This window comes from Somniosus microcephalus, chromosome 19 (genome assembly GCF_052327205.1).
Source record: "Somniosus microcephalus isolate GS21.2 chromosome 19, FLI_Smic_1.0, whole genome shotgun sequence".
NCBI lineage: Eukaryota > Metazoa > Chordata > Chondrichthyes > Squaliformes > Somniosidae > Somniosus > Somniosus microcephalus.
The window spans coordinates 50,699,373-50,722,451 of NC_141005.1; the positions used below are offsets into that span (position 1 = coordinate 50,699,373).

A 23,079-nucleotide genomic window follows, 5' to 3' on the forward strand; every position below is an offset into this window, starting at 1 on the left:
CATTATCTTACAGAACAATATGAAGTTTCCAATCTTCACAAAGTCTCTGGCTTGAGTCATGCATTCCTTATTGCGACTTGCTACAAAATTTACTATAAGGAAATGTACCCGGAGATTGTATTTCGATAATTTAATAATTTATTAATCTAAAAAAGTGTGTAAAAGTATAGCTCTCATCCACAAGATATATGAATGACATTAAAATGCCTGCAGGTTTATCAAACTCGCTTTTAGTGTATTTGTTTCAGCAATACAGAATTAAAATGAACTTCACTTATTTTATTTTATATAAAAGAAGCCCACAGCAAAATGCTCAGAAGAAAAAACTTCATATTGGCGTGAAATGTACAGCTTTTACATTTAAAAATGTTCTGAAATATACATACAAGCATGCTAGCAAACCCAGGTTATCAGTAGACAAACTGTTTGGTATGCCATTTCTGAACCTTGAATGCTTTCTAACAGAAGAAAATGAAAATCTTCTGTAAATGGATTCTGTTGTTCAACTGGGGCTTGTATGCTCAAACTTTTAAAAATCCACAACTAAAATATGCATATCCATGGGAAATATACATACAACTTTCTCACATTGAAGTACATAATATAGGATTTTATCTATTGCCATTTATTTATTTTTTGCACAAAAACCTATAAATATTACTTCACCAGAATCTTTTAACTTAAAACTTAAATAAAATGACAGAGGTCTGAGTTTGCACCTCCAAAAATATGAAGATGAGTATTTATCTTCATCAGTAAAGTCCTAGATAAAAATGGCCTTTAAATCGAAACAACCCATTTTCATCTGCAGTCTGATGAATTCTGGGAGGGAGAATGACAATAAAATGGAAAAATTACAAACTTCTACTTACAATTCTCACCAAGTTAACTTTTTGTACAATTTTACAATCTTGATTTTCCTCTTCAAAAGGCCTTGTGAAATTTTTCTGATTAAGAAAAAATAGTACTGCAATTTGTCAATTTTACACTGTACACAATAGATACAAACTGTTTTGATATATCTGGTTTATATCTACAATACAAAGAAAGTCACCAAAGGTGACTCAAAAGCACAATAAAATATCATTTACAAGCACTAGCTAGTTGATATTCCCCACTATATTTTCCTCGATTTCACAATACTGTGTTTTTAAGAATGTACAATTTATCATGAAAAATAAATTCTGTGTTGTAGCAATGATGACAAGTATAGTTTCAGAAGCTGTAACATAAAAATTCCAAAAAGTTACTGATGTGGAAGAGCTTTATAATGTATGCCGCTGATGCACCAATACCCAAGAAACGTTCTCTGCAGGTTAATGCTCACACATTGAAAAAAGTAGATGTGGAGTGAATTCAATTCTCTTGGAAATGATACTTGCTCAAATTCTGACATTTTCCCTTACAAGATCTTCAGATCACTGATAAATAGCTGATGATGCACCATGTTCTTGGTCAGGAAAGGGATTGGGTCTGTGTATAACACAACTCCTAGTTTCAAAGTAAATTCATAATGGCATTGTACATTTGAGTAAGCACCACAAAGTGGACGGGTAGACAGGACTGGCGATCTTGTGTGGCAGGGTTACAGTTGAGCCATGATAAGGCATTATACTGTTCCAGCACAAACCTGAAAAAGAAAGAGCCAGTGTATCAGTATCCATTTTAGTTAGTTATAATCAAATTAAAAAGAGTAAAATCAAATTAGAGTAGAATTAAAGAGCAAATAACAGGTCGTCAAATACAAACCTCAAAACATCTGAAGTTCTGTTAGAATCCAGTGGGTGAGGATGAGAGTGCTTGCCAGGAAGTAGTTCATCAGATTGTGCCAGGGAGACATGGTGATGTAAAGAGGCCTATAGCAAAGAAAGAGGAAACAGTAACATTTTAATCAAATTCAGCTCAGTAACTATAAATACTCATTGAAAAAATGTGAACACCACCGTTTTAATTATTTCCAATTCAATTGCCAGTAGATTTTATTTTGTTCTGGGGCACTTCCTTCCAATAGAAGTTTCATACTTAACATGTAATGAAATGCCTAAATTGTACTCAAGTTTTATTCATTTCCCAATGCAAGTCATCCCAGTATTTCTTTAGTTTGGCGGAACATGCACCTCTGATCCAGAGAATATGGATGGATGGCCTGCTACCAGGCCTTCACCAATGCTTCCTCTAATAAACCACCGGAAGAGCATGAGGTGTCAACCAGGGAACGCATCCTCCTCCAATTTTCTGTCTGCCATAGAGAAATACTACAGCAAACGCTCGGTATCACAGGTTGACAAGAGCAGAGTATCCAGTATGTGGAAATGCTTCTACTGTGCGGCAACAAGTATTAATGCTCCAGTACTAGGTCTGTCTGGACTCACCACCACCACCCCCCATTTGCGTATTTGAAACAGTCTTATTCGGTTCTATGGCAAACATTAAAAGGTAGACAGGTACTCCAAATAATGATGGATGCATGGAAAGAAACATTAATTTGAAGAAATAGAGTTTACCTTTAGAAACAATGGGCATTGGTTTTGGGCATGAGGGCAGGCAGACCAAAACCACTGAGGGAGATTCTCAGCTTTGGCAGTTGAAACAAAATATCCAAGGGCGAGCGGTTGCTGCAGTACATTTGCCACTTCCTCATGAGCTTCCGTGGAGAGGAGCCGTTCACCTCCTTGACCCTGAAAACAAACAAAAATACTCTGAATATATATAAAAATAGAAGATAATTTTGATTGGATTGTTATTTACTGTACTCACTAATCACTTTCCTAACGCTTTATCAATTAATGTACTAACTACTGCACTTGATGTCATTACACTGTAACTGGATCATGGATTACATCGAAACTAGAGCAAATTAATCTTTTGGGATTCAGAAGCAGATAGTTACAAAGGTGGAAGAAACAATTTTTATAAATGTTTAATATCGAACGAACATACCGTCTTTTTCTTGCTTGTTCATGAGCAGAGGCAGTACAAAGACATATTTATGCAAAACACGTTTGCTAAGCACACAACACAATGATATAAATTGCATTAAAACACATCACACCAAATGGTGCATGGCTCGTCTCCCTCTCCAAACAAAATATATAGTGTGCCACCAAACATTTTCATGAAGACAGTGCCCCATAAAATGGTATGTTAACCATATAGTTTTCACTTCCCCAAAAGGCCATTATTGTACATTAATATTCTGAAATGGCAACTAAGTTACCAATTTATTTCTATATACATTTAGATCCCCAAATGACAACTGTGTGACCGATGAAAGCTGATTAAATCATTTGCCGTGGTTGTGAAGTGAAACAGGCACAGAAATTATTTGTGGATAACTGGAGTCCCTAAAATCTTTTAAGTTTAAACAACTGCATTTGGATATTGTGCTGAAAACTAATGGTTCTTACTGCCATTTAGAATACTGCCACGGTTGATATAAAAAATACAGTACTCCAAATGTGACCCTGTGTATGATCTATATTTATCAGAATAATAACTTGCTTCAACTGATATCCTGGCCTTGGAAACGCAGACTTATCAGAATAATGTCACAACTCAAAGGGTTAAATTATGAAGCTAGGTTGCGGAAACCTGCCTTGTATTCCTTATGAGTTTAAGAGGGGTGATCGAACTGAGATGTTTAAAATGATAAAGGGATTGGATAGGGTAGATACAGAGAAAGGATTTCTTCTGGTGGGCCATAATATTAAAATTAGAGCTTGGCCAGATGGGACTGAAATCAGGAAGCACATTTTTACAAACGTTAGTGGAAATCTGGGACTCTCTCCACTGCAAATGGCGAGTCAATGGAAATGTTCAAGACTGAACCAAGCTCAATGACAGAAAATGGCCCAGTTTATTTTGGTTCTTGCTAGCTCTAGAACAGGCACTAGTTCTGCAACAGGGTTATGAGAAATGAACCAGGCTATTTGTTTCAAATGCATGCATTCCTGGGGTTTTATTTGAATTTATATTTCCTTTGTCCCAGCCAAATTTTGAAGGTATTTTCAGCCTATCTTGCTTCACTTGAGTAATCCATCTGAAGCCATTGGGACAAAGAGACTCAGTGGGTCAGCAGTGAGTCATCGTGCAAGGTTAAGTCAGGGACCTTGAACCAGGTCCAATTCACACTGAACTTCAGCACAGCAAATGTGACTGTTATTTTCTATTTCCTAAGGTGAGATGCTTATGCCTTTAATTGCTGTAAATATAATCACTTAATCATACGGCACAGGAGACGACCTTTTGGCCTATCGGCTCTTTGAAAGAACCATCCAAATAGTCCCACTCCCCTGCTCTTTCCCCATTGCCCTACAACTATTTCCTTTTCAACTATTTACCCAATTCCCTTTTGAAAGTTACTATTGAATCTGCTTCCACCACCCTTTCAGGCAGTACATTCCAGATCATCATAACTTACTGCATGAAAATATTTCTCATCTCCCCTCTGGTTCTTTTGCCAATTACTTTAAATCGATGTCTCCTACTAGTGGAAACAGTTTCTCGCTATGTACTCTAACAAAACCCCCTCAAAATTTTGAACACCTATTAAATTTCCCCTTAACCTTCTCTGCTGTAAAGAGAACAATCCCAGCTTCTCCAATCGCTCCACATAACTGAAGTCCCTCATCATTGATACCATTCTAGTAAATCTCCTCTGCACTCTCTAAAATCTTGACATCCTTCCGAAAGTGTGGTGCCCAGAATTGAACACTCTACGCCAGCCGAGACCCAACCATGATTTATAAAGCTTTAGCATAACTTCCGTGTTTTTCTACTCTATGCCACAATTTATAAAACGAAGAATCCCATGTCTTGTTACACAGCCTTATCCACTTGTCCTGCCACCTTCTCTGTTCCTGCACCCCCTTTAAAATTGCACCATTCATTTCATATCGCCTCTCCTCATTTTTCCTTCCAAAATACATCACTTCACATTTCTCTTGTTAAATTTCATCTGCGATGTGTCTGCCCATTTCACCAGTCTGTCCTCCTGATGTCTGCTACCATCTTGCTCAATGTTTACTGCGTCATCGCTACTGTGCTGTTGAACAAATTGTTTGGGCAGTTTACAGCCTAAGCCACTGCCTAGGAGTGTTTATTCTACTACCTTCTGAAAGTTGAGCAAAATCATATGAGGGCACGCGATATTGCCAGTAAGGTAAAGTACCGCCTGTTTGGCCCCTGGCTTGCTGCAAATTACCCAGATATTGGGCACGTAGAGGCATATGCTGGTTTCCAGGAGCAAGGCTCACCTCGGAGTGGTCCAAAATTCTGTACCCCAGAGAACTATCTGGAGTAAAAATGTTAATATGAAATAGTGCCTTACTCCATTTTTTTTTTTTTTTATGTACAGGAGGAAACAAAAATAGATCCTTGCTCAGCTCCACTTGATACTGACCACACAACGACTGCTTTTTTCCACTTATTATAACTGTCAACTTTCTAATACTGTACCAGTTTACAATGAACTTTAATTAATTCTAGAAGCGTCAAAACTGGAACCTTAAAAGCCTTCTAAAAAAAAAATCTATTTACATTTTATTTAATGAATTCCCTTCCTCAATCAATTTAGTTACCTACTCTCCGAATCTCTCAAGATGAGACAGTTTGTTGCTTCTAAATCTAAGCTCTTTCTTACAATCTCTGTGCTCTTCAGCTCAGCATTGATCGGGCATCCTACAAAATGCTTGAATATTTCCGTTACTGCTAGGTGATCCCTTAATTCCCAGCTTCATCCTGAGGTAACATTCATTACTGTCCAGTTTCCTACATCACTTGTGTTTATGGAACTTTTAAAAATATCAACCAATACATCATCTATTTCAGGATTCTGGGGTATATTCAGTCTTTTAATACATTGAATTTCTTCAGAACACATGTTTTATTGATGTTTGCATGTGTTCTAGATTCCTGAAGCTAAAGGACTACATCAGAAATTTGTTTACAGTCTCCACAAATGAAGAATTTTTGATATTTTCTGATTCTCTCATTTCTCTCTCACTAATGCTATACTGGATCGTTTGGGTCTTTTTACCTTCCCGTTGGGTCCTCTTTTTTTAATACAATTCAAAAAAAAATTAAACTGTGTTCTTATTCTTTTAATGCTCACTCGTTATCAATTCACCTGTGTGTGACTCGTGGTCTCTGTATTGCAGACTGCCTTCTCAAAAGGCAAAACCATATTTCAAAAGGTTTTATTGGTACGAAATAGGGCACTTCAGATATGCCCGTTAGTTTGTTTTTGATGAAGCCACAGTAGATGTGGAGGCAAAAATGTAGCACTGTGGTTAAGATACCCATGTAATTCGAAGACTAACTAGTAGAGATCAGGCAGACTGCTCCATTTCGAAGCAGTTTATCTATTATTTATCTGAAAGTTCTGCAAAAAAGTCATTCAATGGAAGTTAATCGACTGATTTATCTGTTCAACCCTTTTATTAACTAATTGAAAGCTGCTGTATATTTTAACTGGAAAAATGCATATGGGGTTATTTTTGTGAATGACCATCTGTAAATAAACTTTTGTTTTTTATTTGGTGCCTGTCCAGGACAAAAGTGTTTGGCGTGAGAAACATTAATTGTCTTAAGTGCATATATCAGCAATTGTACCTACAATCCAGAAAACAGCCCTTGTTCACCCAGGACAGCTTATTCCAGACTACTTTGAGCACAAGATCACACTCAGTTCACAGGATTTACTGATGAAAGCTGGCTTTTGTATTGGCATGAGAAAAAAAGTATACAGAAAAGTCTGACTCGTAACCAAGACATTTGGTCTGTTCTCCAGAGTCCACAGAAAGTCTCAGACTGCCAAGTTTAGAACGTCAACTCTCCAATCAACAATTCTTGGGCAGTAAAACCTAGTTTTCAGCACCTTTTTGGGTATTTAACAAGGATCCGAGTCGCAAGGCCAAAAGGACAGTTACTGATACCACAGTTACCAAGTCTAACCCAGGACACCTAACAAGAAGTTATCTTTATCATTGATTAATAAAAACCATTTTATAGGAACATATCCTACATTTTTACAGACAACCCCTCCTATAGTTGGGTGCTAGGGTCACCGCAGACATCACCCTCCCACCTGTTTTCCCCCCTCTCACCCTGCACCCTCCCCCACCCCATTCCACAGTTACATGTTGGGAAACACTGCACTGCCCACTTGATCTTGCTCAATTGGGAACTAAATAGAGTGGAACCCTGCTCATTTATAAATTAACCACGCCCTCCCACCCAAAAAATGTCAACCTATTTTCTCTTTCAGATGCAGTTTTTCTGATTTTATTGAAGCGTTTTAGGCCTATAGGGTTAATAATGCATTAATAAAGCTGCTAACCTAGATTTAATACTGTATTATGATTTGTTTCAATATCAGCTGATTTTTCTTTCAATAGCCAGTTTATGTTGCCTACAGTTCCCTCAAGCAGCTTGAGTTCCAAAGATTAGATGATTTAAATTTTAGTTTAAATTGAAAAAATTTAAAAGGAAGAGCAAAAATAACATTATCACCAATATGTGTGGTCTGGGCACTAGCAGTAGAATCATTTCCAATCCAAGAGTTTTTTGAACAAGATCTCCTTGTTACTTAAATCTATTTGCTAGTTTGAATTGGTTTTGCAATTACTTGACTGTGCCACTTGGTGGAGCACCTCAATAGTAAGCTACTTCAGGGAACAAATTAAACCCTATTCATCCCAAGCTCCTTCAAATGAATGCTCTTGTCAGTTATCAAGGTATGATGCTGGTAGGAGTATGGCTGTGATTTGGATTCTTGCCTTCTTAGTTGAAGGACAGTGTGTGAATTTAAGTTGTCTTGAGGAGAAAACTGGGAACGCTTTGCCATTCATGAGCTTATCGTGGATGATTACATCGATATCATGGCCCTGACGGAAACTTGGTTGAGGGGTGATGACACCTCACCCTTAAATAAAGCCTGGTTATACCTTCCACCGCTTGCCCCGCCCAGACCGCCGTGGTGGCAGTGTGGCTCTCCTCACCAAATCACACCTTGGTTTGTCCCCATCTCCTTTGAGCATCTCACCTTATTCCACCCCTCTCACCTCTAAGTTAAAATTCTCGTTCTCTACCGTCCACTCAAGTATCATAAAAATGTTATTACCAAGATATCTTCACTGCTTCCCTCCCTCAGCCTCTGCAACAAACGACTTATCTTCGGCGATTTCAACCTCCATCTCAATTCATCATGCTTTCTCTCCGGAGGTCACTAGCCTCCTATCCTCCCTTAATCTCTCCGTCCATGTAAACTCCAACCCATATTCACGGCCACCCCCTCGACGTCGCCATCTCTCGTGACCTCGCTACTCCCATCGTGTCAATTACAGAAAAGGCCATCTCTGACCACTTCCTCGTATCGCTCTCCACCCACATCCCACTTCCACCCCCTCCCAACCCTACTTCCTTCTGTGTCTGCCCCTGGAAAAAAAACTATCTCCCAACTCTCTCATAACTGCACTTATGAAATCCCAACTGTCCAGCCTTTGGCCCTCCTTTTACCATGACATTTCGGCAGCTACCGATCTGCTCAACCACACCCTCACCACCACCTTTGATATCCTGGTCCCTATTAAAACAATTACTCTCTCTCACTTTGCTGTTACCCCAGTACAGCCCTCATCTTCATTCCCTTAAGTCCAAGGGACACAGACTTGAACAGATATGGCGGACAACTGGTTTAGCCATTCACTGCCAGATCTGGCTCGAACATTAAAGCATTATCGAGTCCTGCTCTCGTCTGCCAAAATTGCTCACTATTCCAGAATCATTTTGGAATGCAAAGATAAACCCTGGCTTCTATTTGCCATTGCTAAACGTCTTCTTAAACCCCTCTCTCCCGTCTCCTTCACCCTCACCTCCGACAACAAGTGTGAGGAGCTCATGGACTCCTTTGTCTCTAAGATTGAGACCATTCGTTCAGCTGCCTATGCCACTTCCCTTCCTTCCCCATGCCCACCGGGTCAAACTTCCTCCAAGGTTCCCCCCTGCCCTAGCTCTGAACTCACATCTTCCTCCAGTTTCTCTCCGATCTCCCCTCATGACCTCTCTGCGCTCATCTTGTCCATGAGACCCACTTCCTGCTCCCTCGACCCTATTCCCACCAAACCGCTGACCACCCAACTTCCTTTACTAGCACCTACGTTAGCTGATGTTGTTAACGGTTCTCTCTCCTCAGGTACTGTCCCCCCTCTCCCTCAAATCTGCCGTCATCACCCCCCTCAAAAAAACAACCCTTGAACCCTTCCGTCCTTGCAAACTACCGCCCCATCTCCAACCTCCCTTTCCTCTTCAAAGTCCTTGAATGTGTCGTTTGTAACACCCTTATTTAAAAAGGGAGGTAGACAAAAGGCTGGAAACTATAGACCAGTTAGCCTAACATCTGTGGTTGGTAAAATGTTGGAGTCCATTATTAAGGAAGCAGTAACAGGACATTTGGATAAGCATAATTTAATCGGACAGAGTCAGCATGGTTTTATGAAGGGGAAGTCATGTTTGACAAATTTGCTTGAATTCTTTGAGGACGTAACAAACAGGGTGGATAAAGGGGAACCAGTGGATGTGGTGTATTTGGACTTCCAAAAAGCATTTGACAAGGTGCCACACAAAAGATTACTGCACAAGATAAAAAATCACAGGATTGGGGGTAATATACTGGCATGGGTGGAAGATTGGCTATCTAACAGAAAACAGAGTTGGGATAAATGGTTCATTCTCGGGTTGGCAATCAGTAACTAGTGGTGTTCCGTAGGGGTCAGTGCTGGGACCCCAACTCTTTACAATCTATATTAACGATTTGGAGGAGGGGACCAAGTGCAACGTATCCAAGTTTGCCGATGATACAAAGAAGGGAGGGAAAGCAGTGAGTGAGGAGGACATAAATAACCTGCAAAAGGACATAGACAGGCTAAGTGAGTGGGCAGAAATCTGGCAGATGGAATATAATGTTGGAAAGTGTGAGGTTATGCACTTTGGCAGAAAAAAATCAAAGAGCAAGTTATTACCTAAATGGAAGGAAACTGCAAAGTGCTACAGTACAAAGGGATCTGGGGGTCCTGGTGCATGAAACACAGAAGGTTAGTATGCAGGTACAGCAGGTGATCAGGAAGGCCAATGGAATCTTGGCTTTTATTGCAAGGGGGATGGAGTATAAAAGCAGGGAAGTCTTGCTTCAGTTATACAGGGTACTGGTGAGGCCACACCTGGAATACTGCGTACAGTTTTGGTTTCCATATTTAAAAGATATACTTGCTCTCGAGGCAGTTCAGAGAAGGTTCACTCAGTTGATTCCGGAGATGAGGGGGTTGACTTATGAGGAAAGGTTGAATAGGTTGGGCCTCTACTCATTGGAATTCAGAAGAATGAGAGGCGATCTTATTGAAACATATAAGATTGTGAGGGGGCTTGATCGGGTGGATGTGGGGAGGATGTTTCCACCGATGGGTGAGACTAGAACTAGGGGGCATAATCTTAGAATAAGGGGCTGCCGTTTCAAAACTGAGATGAGGAGAAACTTCTTCACTGAGGGTAGTAAATCTATGGAATTTGCTACCTCAGAGCTGTGGAAGCTGCGACATTAAATAAATTTAAAACGGAGATAGACAGTTTCCTAGCTGATAAGGGAATTAAGGGTTATGGGGAGCGGGCAGGGAAGTGGACGTGAGTCTAGGTTCGGATCAGCCATGATCCTATTGAATGGCGGAGCAGGCCCGAGGGGCCGTATGGCCTACTCCTGCTCCTACTTATGTTCTTATGTTCTCCCAAATCCGTGCCCATCTTTCCCACAACTCCATGTTTGAATCCCTCCAATCAGGTTTCCGCCTTTGCCACAGTACCAAAATGGCTCTCAAAGTCACAAATGACATCCTTTGTGACTGTGACAAAGGTAAACATCCCTCCTTGACTTGTCTACAGCCTTTGACACGGTTGACCACTCCATCCTTCTCCAACGCCTCTCCACTGTCGTCCAGCTGGGTGGGACTCCACTCGCCTGGTTCCATTCTTATCTATCTAATCGTAATTAGAGAATTGCCTGCAACGGCTTCTCTTCCCGCATCGTTACTTCTGGTGTCCCCCAAGGATCGATCCTTTGCCCCCCCTCCTATTTTTCATCTAAATGCTGCCCCTTGGCGACATCATCCAAAAACAGTGTTAGCTTCCACAGGCACGCTGATGACACCCAGCTCAACCTCACTACCACTTCTCGACCTCTCCAAGGTCTCTAAATTGTCAGACTGCTAGTCCGACATCCAGTTCTGGATGAGCAGAAATTTTCTCCAATTAAATATTGGGAAGACTGAAGCCATTGTTTTTGGTCCCCGCCACAAACTCCGTTCCCTAACCACTGACTCCATCCCTCTCGCTAACATCTGTCTGAGGCTGAACCAGACTGTTCGCAACCTTGGTGTCATATTAGAACCCGAAATAAGCTTCCGACCACATATCCGCCGCATAACTAAGACCGCCTATTTCCACCTCTAACATCGCACGTCTCAGCTCATCTGCAGCTTAAACCCTCATCCATGCCTTTATTACCTCTAGGCTTGACTATTCCAACGCACTCCTGGCTGGCCTCTCACATTCTACCCTGCGTAAACTTGGTGATCCAAAACTCGGCTGCCCGTGTCCTAACTCGCACCAAGTCCCATTCACCCATCACCCGTGCTCGCTGACCTACATTGGCTCCCGGTTAAGCAACGCCTCGATTTCAAAATTCTCATCCTCGTTTTCAAATCCCTCCATGGCCTCGCCTCTCCCCATCTGTAATCTCCTTCAGCCCCACAACCCCCCCCCCACCAAAAAAGATATCTGCGCTCCTCTAATTCTACCCTCTTGAGCATCCGATTATAAATCGCTCAACCATTGGTGGCCGTGCCTTCTGTTGCCTCGGCCCTAAGCTCTGGAATTCCCTCCCTAAACCTCTCCGCCTCTCTTTCCTCTTTTGAGACGCTCCTTAAAACCTACCTCTTTGACCAAGCTTTTGGTCACCTGTCCTAATTTCTCATGTGGCTCGGTGTCAAATGTTGTGTCTTATAATACTCCTGTGAAGTGCCTTGGGACATTTTACTACGTTAAAGGCACTATATAAATAGACATTGTTGTTGAGAAAGCTCTGAATACTTTACAATGCAAACTAATATGGAAGTATTAAGTCTAAAAAACAATGCCTTTTACCACCACTTTTGCAGCGTTAAAAGGAGGAAAATAGTATTTGGGATAATTTATGTAACATGCTTTGCCAAATCTATAAAACAGTATAAAAAAATCTTGTTCTAAGGGTCAAAATTCAAGATAGCCTAGGGCTATCTGAAAATTATAATTGTACAAAAACTGGGGTCTTCCATCGTATATCTCTTTTTCCACTCCAGCTTTTCATTTGTCCCCAACCTTGTCTAAGTTTTATTTAATCAGCTAAGATTTAAACTTATGATATGGAGTCATACATCTCAACCTGCAAACTTGAAAATCAGGGACAAAGGGACAAAACAAAAATCAGACATTATTTGACTATGTGTAGCACTGTGAACATTCAAATTATATGTTGCATACATTATTAGGGATTCGTCCATTGTTTGGGGATGGGGAGGTTCTGCAAATCCAAATAGCATGTGATTAATTGTGTGGTATGTGATTAATAAAGCACATTTGAAATGCTAACTTGTCATTTGCACACTTTGTATTTTAATATCTAGTTTATAGCCTTAAAATTATGTACTATCAAAATACAATAATGGGCTGGACAACGTGAATCTAAAAAAACAGATCGAGCATTTCAGACTTGCTCATCCCCCACCCCCATCTCCCAAACCCTTGCATTTCAAACAAAGTGTTCGTACCATCATTTTAAGATTTCAGGATACTAAGATTCAGGAATGCCAATCTAAAGTTGGAAAGTGAGGCTGGATTCAAATTCACTTCCAAAATCCAAACAGTTGAGTTGTATGCTTGGGGTACTAAAAATAAGCTAACAAATACGACTCATGCATTTGAGCACTGAGAGATACCAAACGTTGACAAAACATGCCTGCCACAGATAGCATATGAAGGACTTTGAAGAACCCAGAAGTATTTATTCAATTATTTATTACAATCCACTACCTATAAATGACCAATGTTTAAGAGAAGGAACATTCCCACAAACATCCACTCAGCTGACTTGAAAGGAGTAGATGCAATTTTGTACTTAACAGTTATAATAAACAAGAGTTAGTTTTCCTCCCTCCAATCTAAAACCTTGTTAAGGTTTGATATTACCACCTTACCCTGCCAGCTTCGCTGCTGTGCTGAAAATGAGAGCCTGCGCCTGTGCCAGTTGGTGAACCAGGAGACAGTACAGGAGAAGAGGTGGGAGATGGGTGCAGATTACCAGTTATCAGAATCCGGATGTCATTGTCAAAGTCTTCTGCAAAAATATCCTCTTCCAAAATTCCTATACCATCTGTTTATGATAGTAGAAACAAAATAAAAAGCTTTGAAGCAAAAATCTATTGCATAAAACAAATGCAACAAAAGACATGAGATTAGCTTTCACTACATTACTGATCAATATTGCATACTTGGCTTCTGTGAAGGCATTGTTACAAATAAGATACATCATGTAATTCTTGCTCTAACCATTCTATTCACTCCTTGCACCCAAAAAGGCAGCCAACTTCCCAGGCCATTCAATACGATCATGGCTGGTCTTCGACCTCAACTCCACTTTCCTGCCCAATCACCATATCCCTTGAATCCACAGGCCTTTGGGGTAAAGAATTCTAAAGATTCACAACCCGGAGAGAAGAAATTCCTCCTCATCTCAGTCTTAAATGGTCGACCCCTTATCCTGAGACTATGCCCCCTAGTTATAGACTCTCCAACCAGGGGAAACGACCTCTGAGCATCAACCCTGTCAATCCCCCTCAGAATCTTGTATGTTTTAATGAGATCACTTCTCATTCTTCTAAACTCGAGAGTATAGGCCCATTCTACACAATCTCTCATAGGACAACCCTCTCATCCCAGGGATCAATCTAGTGAACCTTCGTTGCACTGCCTCTAAGGCATGTATGTCCTTTCTCAGATAAGGAGACCAAAACGGTGCACAGTACTCCAGGTGTGGTCTCAAAGTCCTGTCCAATTGTAGTAAGACTTCCTTACTCTTGTACTCCAGCCCCCTTGCAATGAAGGCCAACATGCCACTTGCTGTACCTGCATGCTAACTTTGTGTTTTCAGTACAAGGACACCTAAATCTCTCTCAACACCAACATTTAATAGTTTCTCACCATTTAAAAAATATTCTGTTTTTCTGTTCTTCCTACCAAAGTGACTAACCTCACATTATACTCCATCTGCCACCTTATTGCTCACTCACTTAACCTGTCTACATGTCCTTCTCACAGCTTACTTTCCCACCCAGCTTTGTATCATCAGCAAACGTGGATACATTACACTCGGCCCCTTCATCTAAGTCATGAATAGAGATTGTAAATAGCTGCGGCCCAAGCACTGATCCTTGTGGCACCCCACTAGTTACAGCCTGCCAACTGGAAAATAACCCATTATCCCATCTCTCTCTTTTCTGTCCATTAACCAATCCTCTTTCAATGCTAATATATTACCCTCAACCCCATGAGCCCTTATCTTGCGTAGCAACCTTTTATGTGGCACCTTATCAAATGCCTTTTGGAAATCCAAATATACATCATCCACTGGTTCCCCTTTATCTAGCCTGCTGGTAACATCCTCAAAAAACTCTAATAAATTTGTTAAACATGATTTCCCTTTCATAAAATCATGTTGACTCTGCCTAATCGTATTTCTAAGTGCCCTGTTACCACTTCCTTAATAATGGATTCCAGCATTTTCCCGACAACTGATGTCAGGCTAACTGGCCTGCAGATCCCGGTTTTCTCTCTCCCTCCTTTCTTAAATAGTAGGGTTACCATTTTCTACCTTCATCTGCTGGGACCGTTCTAGAATCTAGGGAATTTTGGAAGATCACAACCAATGCATCTACTATCTCTGCAGTCACGTCTTTTAGAACCCTAGGATGTAGGCCATCAGATCCAGGGGATTGATCAGTTTTTCATCCCATTAGATTCTCGAGTACTTTTTCTCTACTGATATGTGGTGGCGTGGCCGAGCAGTCCAAGGCGCTGATTTAGGCTCCAGTCTCTTTGGGGGCATGAGTTCGAATCCCATCACTGCCAGACACTGCAGCATTTATATATATTGTCACTTCACCAAAAAGCATTAAACTGTGCAGGCAGGTCTGTTTTTTATCGGCGCGGACACGATGGGCCGAAATGGTGTAACTTTCTATTCTATGATTAATTACTTCTGTTCCTCACTCTTATTAGCCCCATGGTTCCCCAATATTTTCAGGTAGAGCGTTCCAGATCCTAACAATTCAGTGATAAAACATCTCATCTCTCCTCCAGATCATTTGCCAATTATTTTAAATCTATGACCTCTGGTTACTGACTCACTCGCCAAAGGAAACAGTTTTTCTTATATACTCTATCAAAACCCCTTATCATGTTGAAAACATCCATCAGGTCACCTGTTAATCTTCTCTGTTCCAAGGAGAACAGTCCTAACTTTTCCAACCTCTCCTCATATCTGAAGTCCCTCATCCCTGGTAAACCTCCTCTGTACCCTTTCTAAGGCCTTTACATATCTTTCCCTGAAGTGTCCACCATACTCCAGCTGAGGCCTAACCAGTGATTTATAAAGTTCTAGCATGATCTCTTTGCTTTTATATTCTATGCCTCTATTTATAAACCCCATCAGTCCTAGTTTTCTCTCATACTGCATAGAATAGCGCTAGACATTGTGGAGATGTCCAAAGAAAGTGTCTCTACTAATACAAAACAATTCCCACCAACTGATGCAGGAGTGTTTTCTTGTACTACATCATTTTTCTTCAACTTTCACAATAGTCAAGTACTTGGCTTCCATTCAGCTTCTGCACCAAAACATAGTGAGCTGGGATGTTGTGCATTCTGCAGCTTTAAAAACCTCAATCACAACTGCTAAATACTTTACTCACCTGGGTTACCAAGAGCTTCCAGAGCTTCAGTATTGGCAACAACCGTAGCAGCAGATGTTGGAAAAACCAGAATGTGTGTACAGGATGCATCTTGTGGCGTGTTCAGCTGAGATGTTTGCAAGTTGAGAGCTGTACCGCGCCCAAACACAGAACCCATTGTGACAGCATCTTAAAGAGATCCACAATACAAATAATTGTCAATTGGAGTTTAACTTAATGTGCAATTATTTTTAAACTATTAGGCAATGCACATTCCTGGAACATTCAAAACATCTTTTAAAAAAAAATCCATACCTGGCATCACAACAAATGAACCCTGTGGCTCCAGGGCAACCAAGCAGGCACTGAGAATGGTGGGCGAGTCTGCTGCGGATATACCACACATTGTGCAGGTCTCTTTCAATTGTTTACTGGTCGACTGGAGTGAGCGTCGTCCAATGAGGATACTCCAATCTGAGGAAAAAATGTATTGTGGTAAGTACAAAAAGGAGAAAAACTCTCTTCAGGATGTACATTTGCCAATCAAATTGGCCTAAATGCCAATTATATGCTGGACTCAATACAGTGGACTCATTTTGTATTTTAAAACAATGCATTGGAGAGCGTTGCCTGCGCTGTAAATTCAGCGATAGCACCCCAAGCAGGAGGCGGGGCGCCACTGGAAGCGCTCCCCCATCTTCCTGGGGCGCTACCATGCGCATTGGCACGTAGCGCCACGGTATTGGAGGGGCCTAGCGCTGCGCGCACTGGGGGGGCAGGGTGCCAGGAAAACAGCCCAGCATTCAAGAGGAGTGCCGGGCTGACTGATTGCGGCCAGCACCCTGCTTTAAAAAAGTGGAAAGGGGCAGGTACTGGCAGGCGGCCAGGAAAAAAAAAAGGCTGCCCAGCACCTGCTGTATAATTTGCATGGCCGCGGCCACAAAAACACCCCCAAACCTGTCGGATATATCGCCCAGTTGTAGGTCAGGGGCGCGACCGAAGTTTGCGCCCGGGCCGCTGTGCACGGCGATTAAGTTATCGCCGGAGGCACAGCGCCGCTACCAGCTACCGCTAACCTCCCACTGAATTTTGCAGGAGTTGTTAGCGGCACCGTGCCCAGGCGCTAGGGGCTTTGCACCCCGATAGTGCCCCCGGAGGCGCTAACAGGAGGTGCAAAGCAACCAAATTTTTCGCCCAATATTTTTACAAAAACCACCCTCCCACTTTAAAAAAAAAAAAGATTCACTTGCATCATTTCCTAAAACAGGCAGGGAAACTGCTCTCATGTCTCAGCGATGCCGAAAAGGTGCTGGTTTACTTGTTCTTCTCAGACAGTGGCAATGTTACCTTTCTTTTTCCAGCATGTTCCAAGGCAACTTGGTTAAGATCAGGTTTATTTATTGTATGGGGATATCATATATGAACCTGTATCCTACAACTCATACTGCTGTTAGCACCCACTAATTTATCAGGTGCTTTACTGCTATTCTAACAAATTATTCACATATCTATTTTCAAAATGTTACACAACGAAGTTGATAGTTTAATAAAACTGCTTGCTTTAAAGACAATTGGTGTTCACAAAATGCTGCTGTAAAGTTGAGCGAAAAGAATGTACTTTCCAAACACTGTTAAACTGTATAAAAAAATCAGCTGTAACCTGGATAAAATGTATTTTTCCATTTTAACTGTATGATAAAGAAACTGAATGGATTAATTCATTGATGCTGGGAGCACAAAAATGTAACCAATTGTCTATTGTTGCATTTCACATAATTGTGTTTCAAGAAATAAGGATGGACTACAATTCTGAAATTCTTCTTTAAAGTTTTACAGTACTTGAATATTCATTCCAGCTTTAGTTCAGAGTTGCTAACCTTTGAGTTCTCCATGACCTACTCTTCCAAGTCTCCCCATTACAATTCTCCATGGCAGTGATGTCATCTGCATAATTCCGACACACCATTCCCATAGCTTCTGCAAGCCGATTTTACGGGCAGGCACTTTACTTCTCCTTGACCTGGAAAACATAATAGTTCAATATTTCAGATTGATATCTTGCAGTTCTTGGGCAAGAAAAGGTGCTTGCTGCATGCGTCGAACTGAGGGGATATTACAACATGCTATTACACTGACTTGTTCTAAATTCCCATCAATTAAAATTCAGAGTGAACGGCACCACAGTTACTTTAAAAAAATCAAATCAACACCACTCAGTCTTGGTGTAAATGGAACTAATCATATAACTAATCATATAACTGCAATTAGTGGCCATGTACCTCTAGTCTCTTTTTAGTCTGTCATTTTTACAGTAACTGCCCATTACTAAAATATGGGTAAAGCACCACACACCACATACACTTCAATTTCCACTGACCTTGTCAGGAGCAAAAATTAACTGGATTCTCCAACTCGTGAACAGGCCTATAATTTTTTTAATTCTATACATCCAAGTGATCTACTATTAACTGAGCAACGTACAAAAGCTATCCATTTTCATGCCAGATCATACAATGTCAAACATACACCATGCTTAGTTTTTGAAAGGTTAGTACAACGACTAATTTATTCTTCAGATGCAGTTGGTTACATAATCACATCTGAAGATAGCGGCAGAATGCTCGTCCTAGTCAAGATTGATACATAATTTCTAGTTCCAGTAATCCTGCATTTAGGCATGTAAACAGAACACTGCCAGTAAGGTTTTGAGTCATAATCAGTTAATATTAGGTTTAAGCTTCTCTTTCATGGTATGAAAATAAATGACCTATCGAGAGGATAAAGAGCGGCCCGAGAGCAGAGCTGAATGAAACCACCGGCAAGGCTCTGAATCAAAAACAACATCAAAGAGTGGCGTCACAGGAGAGCAGGAAGGTGATTGGTTGGTGAGTATTACAGCATTTTGTGCTCTCGAATTTAGGGAAGGGGGTTAAATTAAGAGCTGAGAAACTGTAACTTGCTAGTACTTACTAAATTAAAGTAACTAAAATAATCAAGCAATAAGCCTAAATTATCAATTGAATAAAATCTTTAACTAATTAATTCATAAATAAAACAAGGTTAGAGAAAGCATGGCAGGGGACCTCAGTCCTGTGCGTTGCACGGCCTGCAGCATGTGGGAATTCCTAGGCGCTTTTGGCAGTCAGGATGACCACATGTGCAGTAAGTGCCAACGGTTTGGCCAACTTGAGATCCAGTTTTTGGAGCTCGAACGTCAGCTGGAGGCACTGCGGTGTATCCGCGAGGATGAGAGTTACGTGGATAGCACGTTTTTAGACGTGGTCACCCCGCAGCTTAAGAGGAAATGGGTGACCACCAGTCAGAAGGGGGGCAGGCAGGTAGTCAGGAAAGCCCCAGAGTGCATCTCACTCAACAACCGTTTTTGTGTGTTGGAAAATGGTGAAAGTGATGGTTCCTCTGGGGAGTGCAGCCAGAGCCAAGTTCACGGCACTGTGGGTGGCTCAGCTGCACAAGGGGGGAGGAGTAAGAGTGGAAGGGCAATAGTGGTAGGAGACTCAATAGTGAGGGGTGCAGACAGGCGTTTCTGCGGCCACAGAAGTGACTCCAGGATGGTATGTTGCCTCCCTGGTGCCAGGGTCAAGGATGTCACTGAACGGCTGCAGGGCATTCTGAAGGGGGAGGGCGAATAGTCCAAGGTCGTGGTTCACATTGGTACCAATGACATAGGTAGAAAGAAGGATGAGGTCCTGCAACAAGAATTTGGGGAGCTAGGTAGCAGATTAAAAAGCAGGGCCTCAAAGGTTGTAATCACTGGATTACTCCCAGTGCCACGTGCTAGTGAATATAGGAATAGGAGGATAGAGCAGATGAATGCGTGGCTAAAGAGTTGGTGCAGGAGGGAGGGCTTTAGTTTCCTGGATCACTGGGTCTGTTTCTGGGGAAGGTGGGACCTGTACAAGTCGGACGGGTTGCACCTGAACCGGAACGGGACCAACATCCTTGCGGGGAGGTTTGCTAGTGCTGTTGGGGGAGGTTTAAACTAACTTGGCAGGGGGATGGGCTACAGAGTGGAGCTATAGTAGGGGGTGATGCAGAGCCAAATATAGAGGAAAAAACACAAGAAGGTAGAGCAAATATGTAACGGCACAAGGGAGTAGGGCAAGGCTGGATGGCATTTATTTTAATGCAAGGAGTCTTGCGAGTAAGGCAGATGAATTGAAGGTGTTGATGAACACATGGGAGTATGATATTGTTGCTATCACAGCGACATGGTTGAGGGAGGGGCAGGACTGGCAGCTCAATATTCCGGGGTATAGAATCTTCAGGCAAGACAGAGTGGGTGTAAAAGAGGGGTGTCGCAATATTAATCAAGGAGTCAATTACTGTTGTAAGGAGGGATGATATCTTAGCAGGTTCCTCTAATGAGGCCATATGGGTAGAACTTAAAAACAAAAAGGGGGCAAGCACTTTGCTGGGAGTGTACTATAGGCCCCCAAAAAGTCAGGGGGGGATAGAAGAACAGATATGTGAGCAAATCTCAGAAGTGTAGAAATAATAGGGTAATAATTGTAGGGGATTTCAACTTCCCCAATATTAACTGGGATAGTCAGAGTGTGAAAGGCTTAGAGGGTGCGGAATTCTTAAAGTGCATCCAGGAGAGCTTTTTGAGCCAGTCTGTAGAAAGTCCTACAAGAGAGGGGGCGGTACTGGGCCTAATTCTAGAGAATGTAGCCGGGCAAATGGTAGAAGTGTCAGTAGGAGAGCATTTTGGTGACAGTGACCATAATTCGGTGAGATTTAAGGTAGTCATGGAAAAGGACAAACATGGACTGGAAATAAAGGTTCTAAATTGGGGGGGGGGGGGGAAGGCCGATTTTAATATGATAAGGCAGGATCTGGCCAAAAGGTGGACTGGGATCAGCTACTTGTAGGAAAATCCACATCAGAGCAGTGGGAGTCTTTCAGAAAGGAAATAGGGAGAGTACAACGTCAACATGTTCCCGTAAAGGTCATGGGGGGGGGGGGGGGAACCAACAAGCCCAGGAAACCATGGATGCCATGAGATATACAAGAATGGATTAGGGAAAAAAGGGAGGCTTTTGGCAGATACAAATAAAAACAGTGGAAGCCCTAGAGGAGTATAGAAAGTGCAGGGGGATACTTAAAGAAATTAGGAGTGAAGAGGGGGCATGAAAAAACACTGGCAGGTAAAATAAAGGAAAATCCCATGGTGTTTTATAAGTATATTAAGGGCAAGAGGATAACCAGGGAAAGAGTAGGGCCCATTAAGGACCAAAGTGGCAATCTGTGTGCAGAGCCAGAAAATGTAGGTGAGGTTTTAAATGAATATTTTGCATCTGTGTTCATTATGGAGAAGGGCGATGTAGACAGAAATCAGGCAGGGGGATTGTGATGTACTTGAACAAATTAGTATTGAGAGGGAGGAGGTACTAGCGGTTTTAGCAGGTTTAAAAGTGGATAAATCCCCAGGCCCAGGCGAGATGTATTCCAGGCTGCTGTGTGAGGCAAGGGAGGAGATTGGAGGGGCTCTGACACAAATTTTCAGAACCTCTCTGGCCACAGGGTAGGTGCCAGAGGACTGGAGGACAGCTAACGTAGTACCATTATTCAAGAAGGGTAGTAGGGGTATAGGCCAGTGAGCCTAACATCAGTGGTAGGGAAATTATTGGAAAAAATTGAGGGACAGAATTAGTCTCCACTTGGAGAGGCAAGCATTAAATCAAGGATAGTCAGCATGGCTTTGTCAGGGGGGGGGGGGGGGGGGAATCATGTCTAACCAATTTGATTGCATTTTTCGAAGGGGTGACTAGGTGTGTGGATGAGGGTAGTGCAGTTGATGTAGTCTACATGGACGTCAGTAAGGCTTTTGACAAGTCCCGCATGGGAGACTGGTCAAGAAGATAAGAGCCCATGGGATCCAGGGCAATTTGGCACATTGGATCCAAAATTGGCTTAGCAGCAGGAGGCAGAGGGTAATGGTTGAAGGTTGTAGGTTGTTTTTGTGACTGGAAGCCTGTGTCCAGTGGTGTACCGCAGGGATCGGTGCTGGGTCCCTTGCTGTTTGTAGTGTACATTAATGATTTAGATATGAATGTAGGAGGTATGATCAGTAAGTTCGCAGATGACACGAAAATTGGTGGAGTGGTAAATAGCGAGGTGGGAAATCTCAGGCTACAGGACCATATAGACAGGTTGGTCAGACGGGCAGAACAGTGGCAAATGCAATTTAACCCTGAAAAGTGTGAGGTGATGCATTTTGGGAGGACCAACAAGGCAAAGGAATACACAATGAATGGTAGGACCCTAGGAAGGACAGAAGATCAGAGGGATCTTGGCATGCATGTACATAGATCCCTGAAGGCAGCAGGACAGGTAGATAAGGTGGTTAAGAAGGCATATGGGATACTTATATTCTGGAGCTGTACAAAACACTAGTTAAGCCACAGCTGGAATACTGTGTGCAGTTCTGGTCGCCACACTATAGGAAGGATGTGATTGCATTAGAGAGGTGCAGAGGAGATTCACCAGGATGTTACCTGGGCTGGAGCGTTTCAGCTATGAAGAGAGACTGGACAGGCTGGGTATTGTTTTCCTTAGAGCAAAAGGCGGCTGAGGGAGGACCTGATTGAGGTGTACAAAATTATGAGGGGCATAGATAGGGTAGATAGAAAGGAACTTTTCCCCTTAGTAGAGGGGTCAATAACCAGGGGGCATAGTTACAAGGTAAGGGGCAGGAGAGTTAGAGGGGATTTGAGGAAAAACCTTTTCACCCAGAGGGTGGTTGGAATCTGGAACTCACTGCCTGAAAGGGTGGTAGAGGCAGGAACACTCACAACATTCAAGAAGCATTTAGATGAGCACTTGAAACGCCATAACATACAAGGCTACGGACCAAGTGCTGGAAAATGGGATTACAATAGATAGGGCTTGATGGCCGGCGTGGATACGATGGGCCGAAGGGCCTCTTTCTGTGCTGTATAACTATGACTAAATGGGCTATGATAAAAACACAAATTAGTATAAGTGATTAAATAGGAATGTTGTCATCAGAGCAAAACAGTCAAAACAT

At 42.0% G+C, this 23,079-nt stretch overlaps 1 protein-coding gene across 4 annotated transcripts in view; it reads right to left on the reverse strand.

Moving 5' to 3' along the window:
• Nucleotides 1-264: 264 nt before the first annotated feature.
• The window catches only part of LOC147104427 (mediator of RNA polymerase II transcription subunit 13-like), a 356,394-nt gene continuing 333,579 nt past the window's right edge, over nucleotides 265-23,079 (reverse strand). For all 4 annotated transcript variants that reach the window (XM_085961771.1, XM_085961770.1, XM_085961769.1 and 1 more), the window contains 7 exons: nucleotides 17,906-18,048; nucleotides 16,344-16,502; nucleotides 16,050-16,217; nucleotides 13,278-13,453; nucleotides 2,505-2,678; nucleotides 1,750-1,856; nucleotides 265-1,630 (listed from right to left, as the gene is read on the reverse strand). In XM_085961771.1, coding sequence (XP_085817897.1) covers nucleotides 1,498-1,630; nucleotides 1,750-1,856; nucleotides 2,505-2,678; nucleotides 13,278-13,453; nucleotides 16,050-16,217; nucleotides 16,344-16,502; nucleotides 17,906-18,048 — 1,060 coding nt within the window. In that variant the 3' untranslated portion in view covers nucleotides 265-1,497. The remainder of the gene's footprint in view (nucleotides 1,631-1,749; nucleotides 1,857-2,504; nucleotides 2,679-13,277; nucleotides 13,454-16,049; nucleotides 16,218-16,343; nucleotides 16,503-17,905; nucleotides 18,049-23,079) is intronic.